Here is a 16,093-nt window from a genome sequence, read left to right on the forward strand (position 1 = left end):
ATGAGACTCTTAATCTGAGAAACACGGGTGTGTACCCCACATTGAACAAAAGATTTATGCACAGCAGGAGGTTAGACTAGATGAGACTTTGATCCCTTCCAATTCTAAAATTCCATGTTTCTATGATATACTGCCATCAAGTTTTAAAAATTTGAAATCTGGGCGGATTTTGAAATGTTGCAGAATTCCCTTTTGCTTTTTGCTGACTGCTCTACTACATTGGAGGTCAATAGGCATACAAAGATATGTGTATGTTCTATTAGGGCTGGTTTTCAACACCATGATACCATCACCAGCTAACCATCATGATATACTGATATATCACAATGTCTGAAATAAAGATGGAGCTATGTAGAGGCCTTGGCTGGCTTCACAGTTTTTCCCCACGCTGTGAATTTCGGACAGCCCACACACATCATGATTCACGATATATTGCCAGGTCAAAGGTTATGAAACCGATATCATTATATGGACTTGGATACGGTTTTGGGTGATATATTGCCCAGCCTTAGTTCTAGTATGGCAAAATTTGTATACAGTGGAACCCTCGGGTTGCGACTGGTGCAAACCCGGAAGAATCGGAATGGATTACTTCTGGGATCACACTGTTTGTGTATGCGCAGAAGTGCTAAATCACACCACACATGCGCAGAAGTGATTATTTGGGTTGTGGCATTTTCAGGTGGTGGCAGGGCCTCTGGAACGGATCCCCATCGTAACCCGAGAACCAGTGTGGTATAGTGGTTAAGAGAAGTGGACTCGTTATCTGGTGAACTGGGTTCGATTCCCCGCTCCTCCACATGCAGCTGCTGGGTGACCTTGGGCTAGTCACACTTCTTTGAAGTCTCTCAGCTCACTCACCTCACACGGTGTTTGTTGTGGGGGAGGAAGGGAAAGGAGATTGTTAGCCACTTTGAGACTCTTTAAGGGGAGTGAAAGGCGGGGTATCAAATCCAAACTCCCTTCCCTTCCCGAGGTTCCACTGTATATAATTTTCCATTTTAATGGAATGGGGCAGGAAATTGCTGCAGTTACCTGTTTCCCTTAAGGGTCTTCGGGATGCAAATATTTAATACTCAGTTATGGACCCGTACTTCATCAATTAGAATAAGACGACAACTAGAATAAGAAGATTTAACATGCAGAGATAGTGTTGTGTTTGGTTTCCTCCAGCCAGTGTCAGCTTCTTCCAACCACCGACCTTCTCTCACTTCTCCCTCTCTGCATGATATGCATCCTGCAGCCAGAAATCCTGTGTGGTCTAGACAGCTGCTTCCCTTTGGCAACTTGAACTTAAAGATGCTTCAACGCTTATTTTGTGTCCATAATTAAGACAGTGATCCCAAACCCAATGACCCGAGTCTGGCAATAAGCTACATGAATGGGGAAACAAATTTAAATGTTACCATGCAGACACTCCTCGCTCACATCTCATTCCTTTACTCTTAAGTAGAAATGTTTTCAAATAATCTTGTTACACTGGAGTGAGTGAACTTGGAATCAGCATGCTTCCTTGACTATGTACACCATGGGTAGGCAAACTAAGGCCCCAGGGCTGGATCCGGCCCAATCGCCTTCTAAATCCGGCCCACGGACGGTCCAGGAATCAGCATGTTTTTACATGAGTAGAATGTATCCTTTTATTTAAAAAGAATCTCTGGGTTATTTGTGGGGCCTGCCTTGTGTTTTTACATGAACAGAATGTGTGCTTTTATTTAAAATGCATTTGTGGGGCATAGGAATTCGTTCATTTTTTTTTTCAAAATATAGTCTGGCCCCCCACATAGTCTGAGGGACAGTGGACTGCCCCCTGCTGAAAAGGTTTACTGACCCCTGATGTACACCATACCTACAAAACACATTTTCCTTCTCAAAGTATCCTTGGCACTGCTATTTCTTGACATCCAATGGTCTTTTAAAATGTGTTGGGGGGTATTTTTGTTTTTTACTTTTATTATGTACAGTGGTAGCTCTGGTTGCGAACGGGATCCAATCTGGAGCCCTGTTTGCAACATGAGCAGAACGCAACCCGCGCCTGCGCGTGTCACGATTTGCCGCTTCTGCGCATGCGCGTGACGTCATTTTGAGCGTCTGCGCATGTGCGAGCGGTGAAACTTGGAAGTAACCCTTTCCAGTACTTCTGGGTCGCCGCAGGACGCAACCTGAAAACGCTCAACCTGAAGCAAACGCGACACGAGGTATGACTGTATTTTGGGTTTTTAAATTGTGATTTTATGTTGCATCCGCCCTGAGACCTGCGGGTATAAGGCAGTATACAAATATAATAAGTGAAAATAATAAAATAAGCTTTAGGTAATCTTTCCTCTCCTGTCCCCCAGATGCTTTCTATGCTCTTTCACCCTCAGCCCTGAGAAAAATGCTGATTGACGCCACATGAGCACCCTCAAGCGGTAGATGCAATAAAGGTACATTTTAGCACAGGCTACAGCCACCCATTTTCACGATTTCCTCTGGCTATATTTCACAGCTACAACTGTGATGGAACATCAGGAATAAACAAAGCAGTCATGGATCAAGATTTCACAGAGAACTGATGGTATTTGCGGATATCTTACAGCGGGGGGGGGGGGATTAAAACTATATTGCAGCTAAGCCAGGGCATGGAAAAAGAATCTCTGGTCTGTTATTATGCCAAATTCCATATCCTAAGATATTTTAACTTCCATTTCTCTTCCCACGTTGATAAAGATCACGATCACGCCTTTATTCGACTTGTTTAATCAAAAGCCAGGACGAAATCAAAAGAGCAATTTTGTCCTCATTGCTCTGAGCCACACAGATAAAGCCTATTCAAATCTGGGGTAAAACACAGGGCAATGGGGATTTTTACAGTTTCTCGCAGCAATTATAAAACACAACAGCAAGTCAGAAAATCAACGCACAGGCTTAAATTTAGTTTACAAGGATAGGGGATTTTAATTCACAGCTATAAAACCCAGTTGCTATTCCTAGACACACACTGCCACCTTCTGGGGAAAGGATCCTGAGAGTTAATGTGCATGGAAATGGAATGGCAGAATGAGCTACCAGAGCTCTAATTTCAGTCGTCAAATAATTTTTATGGAGTTTTTATAATTACATTGCAACAAAGCTAAAGAAAAACAGGGAAATGAAATGAAAATATCACAGAGAGCAGAGGATCTATGTTGTCCCTCAATTCTATGATTCTGTGGCTCTATCTACAAACTCTGTCTCTCTCTCTCTATCTAACACACACACACACACACACACACACATTCTTCAAGATCAGCATGATGCTGTCTTGTAATAAGGCAGGAATACCAAGACTTGCACCCAGAACTTTTACATTCGACCTACTAAGGAGCAGATGACATTTTGAACACCAGCTTTTTACGACATGCAAATCCAAACCTTTGCATGGTTAGGCTCCACTTGCCTAGTGCCAATTAAGTGTGCACAGGGCTGCAACCTAAGGGCCTGATCCCACTGAGTTCACTGTGGTTTATCCTCTAATAAGGACAGAATAGGCATTATACGGGTCATTGGGCTACTGTGACTGCTTTGCTCTGTTCCTTATAATATCTAGTTTAACAAACGCATTACATGACTTTGCATTGCCTATGCTCCACCTCCACCCCACACCCAATGGCTGCTGACAGCTGAAACAACACTATTTCACATATCGGGTTGAAGTAGACATTACTGGGAAGAGGGGGTGAAAGAGACATGGCGACATGGAGCAGGGACAGCTCAGTGTCTCCCACAATGCCTAGTGTGGACAGGATTGCAGCCTTATTATTATTATTATTATTATTATTATTACTATAACTATAATTATAATTATAATTATAATTTATTATTTATACCCCCCACATCTGGCTGGGTTTCCCCAGCCACTCTGGGCAGCTCCCAACAGAATATTAAAAACATGATAAAACATCAAACATTAAAAAGTCCCTAAATAGGGCTGCCTTCAGATGTTTTCTAAAAGTCAGATAGTTGTTTATTTCCTTGACATCTAGTGGGAGGGCATTCCACAGGGCAGGCGCCACTACCGAGAAGGCCCTCTGCCTGGTTCCCTGTAACCTCACTTCTTGCGGTGAGGGAACCGCCAGAAGGCCGTCAGCGCTGGACCTCAGTGTCTGGGCTGAACGATGGAGGTGAAGAGGCTCCTTACTTGCATGCTTATTCAGAAGTAAGTTCCACTAAGTCCACTGTGCTTCCCAGCGGCGTATTCCAGAACTGCAATTTAAGTCCTGCTGAAGTTATTGGGACTTACTTCTGAGCAAGCATACTGAGGACCAGATATACAGTTGCAGCCTGAAAGACATGTACAGTGGTACCTCGGGTTAAGTACTTAATTCATTCCGGAGGTCCGTTCTTAACCAGAAACTGTTCTTAACCTGAAGCACCCCTTTAGCTAATGGGGCCTCCCGCTGCTGCTGCTGCTGCGCCGCTGCCGTGCAATTTCTGTTCCCAGCCTGAAGCAAAGTTCTTAACCTGAAACACTATTTCTGGGTTAGCGGAGTCTGTAACCTGAAGCATATGTAACCTGAGGTACCACTGTAATTGAAAGTAACCCCGCTTGAAATTGATGCCACTTAATAAACATCAGGGTAAGTTCAAGACACTGAGTTGCTTTTCACAATTATAATGTCTTTCATTCCTACAATTACATGCATTGTGTTAGAATCTTCCTAATATCCCTTCAAGTTAACAATGGTTAGTTTTCAACAGGATAGTTTTCAGCATGTGCAATTTAGTTTAGGACAGACTTTATTTCTGAATTGATTTATAGCAGTGTTTTTGAGCTTAATAAGACAAACCACAATTCCCTTTTTGTTACCATCAGTAGTTCTTTTCTGATTTCTAGATCATATGGATGGATCATAGGCCATGTTATGTATGCTGTTTCAAAAACAGAACAAATGTTTACCTGGATGGCACATTTCATGATGTCCTTCCATGTTTTGTCCACAGAGGTGAATCGCCTCCCTTCTTCAGGCATCTGAGCCATAATGTCAGGAGAACTGAAAATTGGCTCCAGATACAACCAAGTGGCCTGAACTTTGAGCCATTCATCCAAGATCTCCTGCACCAGCAAAAGTTTTGCTTCCCATTCCCTGCAAAACAGAACACACAGAGTTTTAGATCCTTGCTTACAGAAGCAACCTTTCTCTTGGGATGAACGCCCAATAAGGCGCATAGTAAGTCTAAAAATTCCATACACCTGTAGAACTGGGAGTAAGGAAAAAATGCTAGCTCCGATGTAGTTCTCTCTCATGGTTTCACAAAGGAAAGCAGTTCCAGAGCCTGTGCTTACCCAACAACACAATGGTTCATGCCCTGTTCCCTTTCCCATCCTAGTCTCTGTTGGTTGGGGAGTCCATACTATGCAGTGAAATGCAAATTCCGTACCAAAAAGTCTCAGGCTATTAATGTTGAGCATAAAAGGTGTAACTAATTTTCAATAATTGTTGTTGTTGTTGTTGTTGTTGTTGTTGTTGTTGTTGTTGTTGTTGTTGTTGTTATCCCACCCATCTAGCTGGGTTTCCCTAGCCACTCTGGGCTGCTCCCAACAGAATATTAAAAACACAACAAAATATCAGACAATAAAAACTTCCCTAAACAGGGCTGCCTTCAGATGTCTTCTAAAAGTCAGATGGTTGTGTATTTCCTTGACCTGCACCTCCATGGACAGCTGTGAGTCCAAAATGACTCCCAGGCTGCGCACCTGGTCCTTCAGGGGTACAGTCACCCCATTCAGGACCAGGGAGTCCTCCACACCAGCCCGCCCCCTGTCCCCCCAAAACAGTACTTCTGTCTTGTCAGGATTCAACCTCAATCTGTTCACCACCATCCATCCGCCAACCACTTCCAGACATTCACACAGGACCTTCACCGCCTTCACTGGTTCTGATTTAAAAGAGAGGTAGAGCTGAGTATCATCACATACTGATGAACACCCAGCCCAAACCCACATGGGAGAGATGATGATGATGATGATGATTGCATACACAGACAGGGATTGTTGTTGTTGTTGTTGTTGTTGTTTTATCTCAGTACCTACTGCATTAAGTTTTTTTAAAAAAACACCAATTCTACTTTTTCTCTAGATTGATCAGTTTAATGCAGAGGAGGCGGCGTATGGGGGAGAGGACGGAACCCTGAGGCACCCCACAAGTGAGAGCCCAGGGGTCTGAACACTCATCCCCCAACACCACTTTCTGGACATGGCCCAGGAGGAAGGAGCGGAACCACTGTATGACAGTGCCCCCAGCTCCCAGCCCCTCAAGACGGTCCAGAAGGATGTTATGGTTGATGGTATCAAACGCCGCTGAGAGATCCAGCAGAACTAGGAAACAGCTCTCACCTTTGTCCCTAGCCCGCCGGAGATCATCAACCAGTGCGACCAAGGCAGTTTCAGTCCCATGATGAGGCCTGAAACCCGACTGGAAGGGATCCAAATGGTCCGCTTCTTCCAGGCGTGCCTGGAGTTGTTCAGCAACCACTCGCTCAATCACCTTGCCCAAGAATGGAAGATTTGAGACTGGGCGACAGTTGGCCATCGTGGCCGCATCTAAAGATGGTTTTTAAAGAAGCGGTTTAATAACCGCCTCTTTCAGCGGGTCTGGGAAGTCTCCCTCACGGAGGGAAGCATTCACCACCCCACAAAGCCCATCGCCCAGCCCTTCCCGGCTAGCTTTTATAAGCCAGGATGGGCAAGGATCAAGGAGACAGGTGGTTGGTTTCACTCGTCCAAACCATTGTATAACAGTGCCCCCAGCTCCCAGCTCCTCTAGATGGTCCAGAAGGATTTCATGGTCAATGGTATCAAATCCATAGACCTGTCCAATTTCCCTGCTTATTTAGTACCCACTCTTTGGGTTTTTGTAAAGGCAGGAGGAGAGTGACACAGGAGAAGCAGGAGTACATCTGTACAGAAACATGAAACCAATACGTATTATCTTTTCACTCAGCATTTTACTTCACAGGGTTCCTGTGAGATTGCATGATGTAAGAATGGTAGGGCCCAAGTAGGGACTGGTGGGAAATTAAACAGAGGGTGGGCTCTGGGAGCCAAACTCTCCCTCCACCATAATGCTTTCCCTCCAAAAAATGTCCTAACTACTTTCCCTCCCAGAGGAGGTTACTTCCAGTTTCAAGGGGGGGGGGGGAGAGAGAAAAACCACAGGAATTAAGGGGGATTGAGAGTTTACCTCTCTTCTCCAGCGTGCCCTATACTTTAAACTACCTTCCTCCCATGTTGACTTTATATGAAATCAGCGATTTGCTTTTTTCACAATGGTCTGCCACTCTCGCATGTCCTTTGAGCCCTAAATAGCTTTGAATGATCTACACCACAAATCAAACAAGGCCACTTGTGCGCTATGTTATTGACGTCGCCCCCTTAGGAAATATTTTACCTCATCTTCTTTTCATAAGGTTTAATGAAAGGAGATCCTCTCATGGTCTGCGTTTTAACAATGTGGTCATCCAGCAACATCTGAATATCATCCACAGACGATAAAATGTGAGTCCCAGTTTCCCTGTAAGGAAGAAGAACAAATTCCATGGCATCCCATTCTGAAATCATTTTCACCATGGCCTTCTCAAGTGAATGCTCTTTGCTGGCTGTTTCACTGATGCCTTCGAATTTTTCCAAGAACGGCTCTAGGTGCATATCAATATAGGAAGAGACAGTGGAATCTTCGGAGGGCTTCAGAGGGAACCCGGCGATTTCTGACATGGCCTCCCAATGCCGGTCTTGCAAGCCGGGGTTGCAAATCACTTGGATCAACGGAATGTGCTCCTTAAATTCCTCCACTTTTGTCCTGACCCTCGTTGTTAGAAATAAGGCATTTGGGGAATCGTGGAAGGTTTTTTCCAGTTTGTACAATGCGCGCCAGTAGTTCCCTGTATCCAGCTCAACTGTATCCGGGTTCACCTTGGTGAATATTCCATCCATCCAGTTTCGGTATTTGGTGTTAAACTCTACTGCCATATCATAAAGCCGAAGATACGGATTTAGGGTATCTTGGATTTTTTTACGTTGAGGATACTGAGATGTTAACCACCCGTACGCCTCCTCCTCTGCATTAAACTGATCAATCTAGAGAAAAAGCAGATTTTTTTTTTAAAAAAAGTAGCATAATGTAGGTCACATGTTAAATCATATCTACACTACAACTTTTAGAAGGTGGAAGTCATGCATATGATATAAAAATCTACACAATGCAGTAGGTACTGAGATACCAAAAAAACCCTGTCTGTGTATGCCATTATTATTATTATTACTATTAATAATAATAATAACCCACCCGTCTAGCTGGGTTTCCCCAGCCACTCTGGGCGGCTCCCAACAGAACATTAAAAACACAATAAAAGATCAAACATTAAAAACTTCCCTAAAGAGGGCTGCTTTAAAATGTCTTCTAAAAGTCAGTTGTATATTTCCTTGACATCTGATGGTTTCTGCCCCGAGATGGAAAGAAGATGTAGTACAAAGCAAGGAAGAGTGGCTAATTAAATTAATGGATTATGCCAAAATGGCAAGATAAACGGGTGTAATAAGAAACCAAGAAGAAGAGGTTTTTTTATTAAAGATTGGGGGAAATTTGTGGAATTGTTTGAAAAACTCACATATGCAAATAAGCTCATTAGCAGGATTAACGTAAAACAAGCTGTTGAACATATCATTAAGAGAAGCTAAAGAATAAACTAAAGATGGGGTAATGTGGAAAATGCAGTATGAAAATTAAAATGAAAAAGAAACCACGAAAGGGGAGGGGAGGAAATCAAATATATGTATATTAGAAATGTTTGTGATTTGTGTTTTTGTCTGTAAATATTTGAAAAACAAAAATGTATATATACCTTGGTTGTCAAACACTTTGGCACTTGTACGTTTTGGCTCCCGAATGCCGCAAACCCGGAAGTGAGTGTTCTGGTTTGCAAACGTTTTTTGGAAGCTGAACATCCAACACGGCTTCCGATTGAGTGCAGGAAGCTCCTGCAGCCAATCGGAAACCGCACCTTGGTTTCCGAACATTTTTTGAAGTTTTCACTACTCTGACTTCAACAAACCTGACATCATCGACGTTGTCAGGTATATTGCAGGTAGCTGTGGATTCCCAAAAACGACCTCACAGACAAAATGAGGAGGCCTAGCAGCCCGCATTTGCCAGAATTGAATCTGAGACCTTCTGTATGGTCTGCCATTGAGCTAAAAGCTACCATCCTCTATGAAGACAAACCCAAAGCCTTACCTTATCAGCAGCTGCATCTAGCTTTGTATTCAACGCCTGGGCTTTTTTCAGGTACCGGTTGATTTCCTGAAGGTCCCCGTAAGAATAAAATTCTTCAACTTGCTTAGCATAACTCTCCAGCTCCTCGACAAATCTTTCACAGCGCATCTAATAAAAAGTTGCAGATATGAGACAGAGACAGAGGCATGCATGCACATCATATAGTATTAGAATATGAAGGCAGAAGTTTATTTGTACATATTTAGTATGCCTTTTGTCACGGGGTTTGCACTCGGTTTCCTTGTTTAGGGAAGCTTTTCATGTTTGATGTATTACAGTATTTTAATATTTTTTTTGGAAGCCGCCCAGAGTGGCTGGGGAAGCCCAGCCAGATGGGTGGGGTATAAATTTATTATTATTATTATTATTATTATTATTATTATTATTATTATTAGAAATAAAAAATACAGATGATCAGTACTGTAATGCAAGTGAGAGCCAAGGTTCTAAAACAGCCTAGCCTTAAAGCCTATTAAGAAGGCATCCCCAAACTTGGCCCTCCAGATGTTTTGGGACTACAACTCCCATCATCCTTGACCACTGATCCTGTTAGCTAGGGATGATGGGAGTTGTAGTCCCAAAACATCTGGAGGGCCAAGTTTGGGGGTGCCTGCTACAAAGCAATTAATGTAACTATTTCCCATGGAACTATTACACATAAAACCTTTAGGATTATGACTTATATTTTAAAAGGTAGGTTGGGATGCTTTGTGAGCTAACAGGTTAAGGCCCCAGCCCAGCTGTAGAAGCACAGAACCACAGAAATGTGGAGTTGGAAGGGACCCTGAGGGTCATTTAGTCCAACCCCCTGCAATGCAGGAATCTCAATGGAATCATCCACGGCAGATGGCCATCCAACCTCTGCTTAAAAACCTCCAAGGAAGGGCAAATGTTTCTGTATATCATCCCCATTTGCTGGATGGATCAGGGCAGAAATATTTTACTGCCGGGATTTTGGTAGGTCAGATCTGTTAAGTTGTGGGTGAACATATCAGGCGACACAGTGATTCTTCAAACAGCTCTTCTTTATTCAGAGGCCACAACAGAACTGAACTGAAGGGCTCAGTCAGCCTGCTTATATAGAGCTCCAGTACAACGTTACTGTAGCAACTTTCTAAAACTATCCAATCACTGAACGTCACTTTTGATCCTTCATTTGCATAACTATCTACAGTATCCATCCAATCACTGAACGTCACTTTTGATCCTTCATTTGCATAACTATCTACAGTATCCCCCTGCTGACCCAGGGTGAGAACATAACAAGATCACACTATTAAAAGGAGTAAAGCCCAAATTGGCACTTGCCTTGAGCAAGTTAACTGATATCCGCTTGCTTTAAAATAAGCACTATCAACACAGCAATCCACAGTATTATCCCAGTAAACCAAGTACAGTGGTATCTCATGTTACAGACACTTCAGGTTACAGACACTTCAGGTTACAGACTCCACTACCCCAGAAGTAGTACCTCGGGTTAAGAACTTTACCTCAGGATGAGAACAGAAATCACGCGGCGGAGGCAGCGGGAGGCCCCATTAGCTAAAGTGGTACCTCAGGTTAAGAACAGTTTCAGAATTAAGAACGAATTAAGTTCTTAACCCGAGGTACCACTGTACCTTTAAAAAAGAAGAACTGAACGCTTACTTTAAGCCCTTCTTGAAATTGTTCTGTTTTCTCCTTAATGATCTTTCTGTGTTCTTCAAAAATCTCCCCCATTCGCCCATACCACTGAAAGACACTGTTGTTCAGTCGAATATCTACTGGCGAAAGATTTGTACACTCTATCAGGAACGCAAGGCAGTTTTTAGAGTCAATTAATCTCTGCTCCATCTCCAGCATGTCAACTGTTTCCACTTTCTCGATATAAGCCTAGTGGGGGAAGAAACAACAACCGATTCATGATCTTGGTGGCAAACATGTTTTAGCACTCTTTCAACCTGAAAAAAATTCATTTACAGTGGTACCTCAGGTTACAGATGCTTCAGGTTACAGACTCTGCTAACCCAGAAATAGTACCTTGGGTTAACTACTTTGCTTCAGGATGAGAACAGAAATCGTGTGGCAGCATCGGGAGGCCCCATTAGCTAAAGTGGTACCTCAGGTTAAGAACAGTTTCAGGTTAAGAACAGACCTCCGGAACGAATTAAGTTCTTAACCCGAGGTACCACTGTATTGCATTTTAATGGACCACTAGTATTTATTCAGGGACCCAGGTGGCGCTGTGGGTTAAACCACAGAGCCTAGGACTTGCCAATCAGAAGGTTGGCGGTTCGAATCCCCGCAATGGGGTGAGCTCCCGTTGCTCGGTCCCTGCTCCTGCCAACCTAGCAGTTCGAAAGCACGTCAAAGTGCAAGGAGATAAATAGGTACCGCTCCGGTGGGAATGTAAACGGTGTTTCCATGCATTGCTCTGGTTCACCAGAAGTGGCTTAGTCATGCTGGCCACATGACCCGGAATCTGTACTCCGGCTCCCTCGGCCAATAAAGCGAGATGAGCGCCGCAACCCCAGAGTCGGCCACGACTGGACCTAATGGTCAGAGGTCCCTTTACCTTTAGTATTTATTCATTTATTTATTTTTAAACATAAAGTACAGCCACACTCCAAGACAGAATTAGGTTTGCTTAGATATGGCGAAAGGAATTCCAAATAGAGTCATTAAAGTGTGCTTTATAAAAATTTGTTAAGCCAAAAAGGAAGGAAACATGGGGGGGGGGGGGGTCACTTGTCCTGGGCGGTACTTTTGTGTAGCCTGTGTGGGTTCTTAGAATTGAGATAACCTTTTGTTTTCAGTTTTTTTAAAGTAAATTTATTTCCTTGTAAAGAGAAATGCATACCTTAAATTCCATTAGTTCGTGTGTATTTGATGGAGTGGAAAGGGCCTTCTCTGCTATCTTTTCAAACTCTTCACACAGCCTGGAGTTGGAAAAGCAAATTAGATAGATGGGTAGATAGACAGAAACATACATGCAACAGATTTGAGAAAGCAATCCTTTTCACATTCCAGTGACGCAGTGCCTTTCGGTCTCAGCGATGAGCAGACTTCAGGCTTCCTAGAACTCCGAGATCCACCACCCAGAATCCTCCGGAAAAATAATCTCTCAAAAGGACCTGTTGATGGCATTTTACCATTGTACTGTAGAGAGTGTATTAACTTATGGTCTGTGTGTGTGGTTTGAGAGCTGCACGGTCAGAGAAAAAACAATGCTGTCCAAGGTTGTAAAGACTGCGGAGAGAATAATTGGGTGCACTCATCCCACCTTGGATCAAATCTATGCTTCCAGGTGCCATAAGAAAGATGCAGAGATAGTGCAGGATAGTGCGCACCCCGGAAATGATCTCTTTCAGCTTCTGCCTTCTGGAAGAAGGTACAGGGTTATAAAGACTAGGACTAGCCGTCTGAGAAACAGTTTTTATTCAAATGCTATCTTGGTTTTAAACGCAGTGTAAGGTAGTCTCTATGTGAGTATATTGTATTCAATTATGGGGTATCAGAGTTTTTAGGGGCTAACCAGGCTGGGATAGTTGGGATAGCAGGCTTGTTGGTTTTTGAATGTCTGATGTAAATTTTTTTCAATTTCGTTGTTCTGTATGGGACAATGACAATAAAGATTATCGTATCGTATCATATAGAAGAATTTGGAGCCCTGGGTCCATTCTGCCCCAGGGCTCTTGCACAAAAATCCACTCTGGGTTAGCTTCCCCCTCCAACCAGCTTTCTTCGTCTCAGCAGTAAAATGTGGACGAGTAATTTTGTTGTCTTCATTCTAAAACAATCAGAAGCCAGTAATTATCGCCTATCTAATTCAAATCTACCAAGAGATCCAAGTCTACCTTCTACAGTGGTGCCTCGCAAGACGAAATTAATTCGTTCCGCAAGTTTTTTCTTCTTGCGAGTTTTTCGTCTTGCGAAGCACGGTTTCCCATAGGAATGCATTGAAAATCAATCAATGCGTTCCTATGGAGACCGTCCGGGGACAGAGGGGAAGCGCCGCGCGCCTTCCCCTCTGTCCCCGGACCTGTTTAAAGCAAGGGGCAGCGGGGAGAAGATTGCTTCTCCCCGTTGCCTGCCCCGCAGTCTCCGGGGACAGAGGGGAAGGCACGCGCGTTCTTCTCCCCGCCGCCCCTTGCTTCAAAAGAGGTCCGGGGACAGCGGGGAAGAAGCGCTGCGCTTCCCTGCTACCCCCGAGCTTGCAGGGCAAGCTTCGTTTTGCGAAGCAAGCCCATAGGGAAATGCGTCTTGCGAAGTGGCTAAGAAAACGAAAAACTCCTTCGTCTAGCGAGTTTTTCGTCTTCCGAGGCGTTCGTCTTGCGGGGTACCACTGTATCTTGACTTAAGCATCCTTCTACAACAGAGGAGAAGGGAAGACCTACGCACTCCCCATTCTGAATGTCTTTTATAAAACAATTCCACAACAGGCAGCGTCAGAGAGAGGGCAGGCAGAGTTGTGCTGCGGAAGAGAAAACTGTCGCTTTACTGGGAACAGGGGCCATACGATAGGGCCCAATCCTTTGCGCAGAACTGCCAAACCTATCAAGAAACAACGCAAGGGGCAAAAAAATATAGCCCGATCAATTATAATTGAGCGATAACTTGAGTGAGGTGCGTAGTGGCATGAGAACATGTAGGGCAGCGAGAAGAGAGCATCTTTAAAAAAGAACATGCCCTGATCCAAGAAGGGGAGATTCACACATGCAAACAGCCTTCCAGTGGCGTAGCGTGGGGGGTGCAGGAGGGGCCGGCCGCACCGGGCACAACATCTGGGGGTTAGGGGGCGCAAATCCACGGGTTAGGGGGCGCAAATCCATGGGTTAGGGGGCGCAAATTACTTGCCTTGCCCCGGGTGCTGACAACCCACGCTACGCCACTGCAGCCTTCCAAGTGCACAACCAAGGCTGATGAAGACGTGCATTTGGACACAGGCATTCCCATCCACATGGCATTCTCAAACAGGCCCAATTGAATCGACTGCATCAGAACTGAGGAGCCTCAGGCTCAGGGCTAAATGTGACCATTCCATCTTCTCCTGCAGGGTCCCTTCCAACTCTCTACAACTCTATGATTTTTGCCTGGCTGGGATGCATCCTTGAACTCTGATGATGCCACTTTGCTGAGGAGCAAAAACCTCAGATTTTTGCATGGGTGCCGTGTAGCTAATTGCACAAAGGAAAGAGTTACGTCCATTGACCCACCCATCTTTCCCTCTGGCCACATCCACCACTGGCCCACAGACCTGGAAGCAGTGGCGTAGCGTGGGTTGTCAGCACCCGGGGCAAGGCAAGTAATTTGTGCCCCCTAACCCGTGGATTTGCGCCCCCTAACCCATGGATTTGCGCCCCCTAACCCTAACCCCCAGATGTTGCGCCCGGTGCGGCCGGCTCCCCCTGCACCCCCCACGCTACGCCACTGCCTGGAAGGCTGGAAAAAAGTTGCCCAAACTAATTCTGGGTACACCTTTTCACGTGGTTACAGATCCAGATCCAGATTCTAAACTGCAGCCACCAGCTGTTACAAATTAGGTGCCCCCCTATTAGACTTGGATCAGGGCCACCGTTGATTGTACTTTAAAAAAAAAAAGATATTACTCTTACTTCGTATTTAGATCCTGATGATCTTTGAACATTTTGGCAATGATTTTGGAACAAATAGCATCAGCTCGTTTTGTCAGCGTTCTAATCAGTTCATCACAGTGCAACTCAAACATTCCGAGACGAATAACCTGCAGCACAAATACGGGTGAGAAATTTGTTAATCACAGAAAGCAATAATCCCCCCCAAAAAAAAAATATTACAGAGAACCACAGCTAATCCTGCTGATCATTTGCATTTTTTCTTTCTAAACATCCTGGAGAGGCTAAAAAGGTAAAAGGTAAAGGACCCCTAGCGGTTAAGTCCAGTCAAAGGCGGCTATGGGGTTGCGGTGCTCATCTCGCTTTCAGGCCAAGGGAGCCAGCATTTGTCCACAGACAGCTTTCCTGGTCATGTGGCCAACATGACTAAACCACTTCCGGTGTAATGGAACACCGTGACAGAAACTGGAGTGCACGGAAATGCCGTTTATCTTCCCACCGCAGTGGTACCTATTTATCTACTTGCACTGGTGTGCTTTCGAACTGCTAGGTTGGCAGGAGCTGGGACCGAGCAATGGGAGCTCACCCTGTCACGGGGATTCGAACTTCCAACCTTCTGATCTACAAGCCCAAGAGGCTCAGTGATTTAGATCACAGCGCCACCCATGTCCTGGAGAACACTAAATGAAACTGCCCAGCCCACTTCCATTCATGCATTACCTTTCTAGAATTGTACTGAATTTCATCCCGGAGGTTTTGATACTGGGCAATCGCTCCTGTTATTTCGTCATACGTGTGCTCCTCCGAAAGGAACTGATCGATGTCCCGATCTGCTTGTTTGTTTATTAAATCGTGGTATTTGTCATAGAGTTTGAGGTGCTCGATAGGCGCCACGCTCTGCTTGGCAATCTCATCTCTCACCTTCTTCTTATGCGCTTCCAAAATTTCATCCAGGATTACGGGTCTCAAGTTCAAGGATCTGGTCTTGCTTTCAGGCTTTCAAAACAAGATATATGCATAGTTTCTCTTACTTTTAGTATTTTGCTTTGCTTTTTTATGAATAGAAAAATTGAGCGTGCAATATTTTATCAAGTTATACAGGAGCAATCCTATACTGAAGATGTACCAGCTGAATAGATTTGTGACCTAGCAGAAGATGTGCTATGTCAGCAGGTCAGATATTATTATTATTACAGTGGTGCCCCGCAAGACGAATGCCTCGCAAGACGG

The 16,093-nt window shown here is 44.4% G+C and overlaps 1 protein-coding gene across 1 annotated transcript in view; it reads right to left on the reverse strand.

Moving 5' to 3' along the window:
• DNAH7 (dynein axonemal heavy chain 7) overlaps positions 1 to 16,093 on the reverse strand; it is a 155,582-nt gene that overhangs the window by 111,892 nt on the left and 27,597 nt on the right. The window contains exons 12-18 of the mRNA XM_083467323.1: positions 15,584 to 15,859; positions 14,885 to 15,012; positions 12,130 to 12,208; positions 10,938 to 11,162; positions 9,252 to 9,398; positions 7,410 to 8,095; positions 4,919 to 5,105 (exon numbers count right to left, since the gene is read on the reverse strand). Of these exons, the coding sequence (XP_083323449.1) occupies positions 4,919 to 5,105; positions 7,410 to 8,095; positions 9,252 to 9,398; positions 10,938 to 11,162; positions 12,130 to 12,208; positions 14,885 to 15,012; positions 15,584 to 15,859 (1,728 nt within the window). The remainder of the gene's footprint in view (positions 1 to 4,918; positions 5,106 to 7,409; positions 8,096 to 9,251; positions 9,399 to 10,937; positions 11,163 to 12,129; positions 12,209 to 14,884; positions 15,013 to 15,583; positions 15,860 to 16,093) is intronic.

Source organism: Podarcis liolepis, assembly GCF_965112155.1.
Source record: "Podarcis liolepis genome assembly, chromosome: 1".
Taxonomy (NCBI): domain Eukaryota; kingdom Metazoa; phylum Chordata; class Lepidosauria; order Squamata; family Lacertidae; genus Podarcis; species Podarcis liolepis.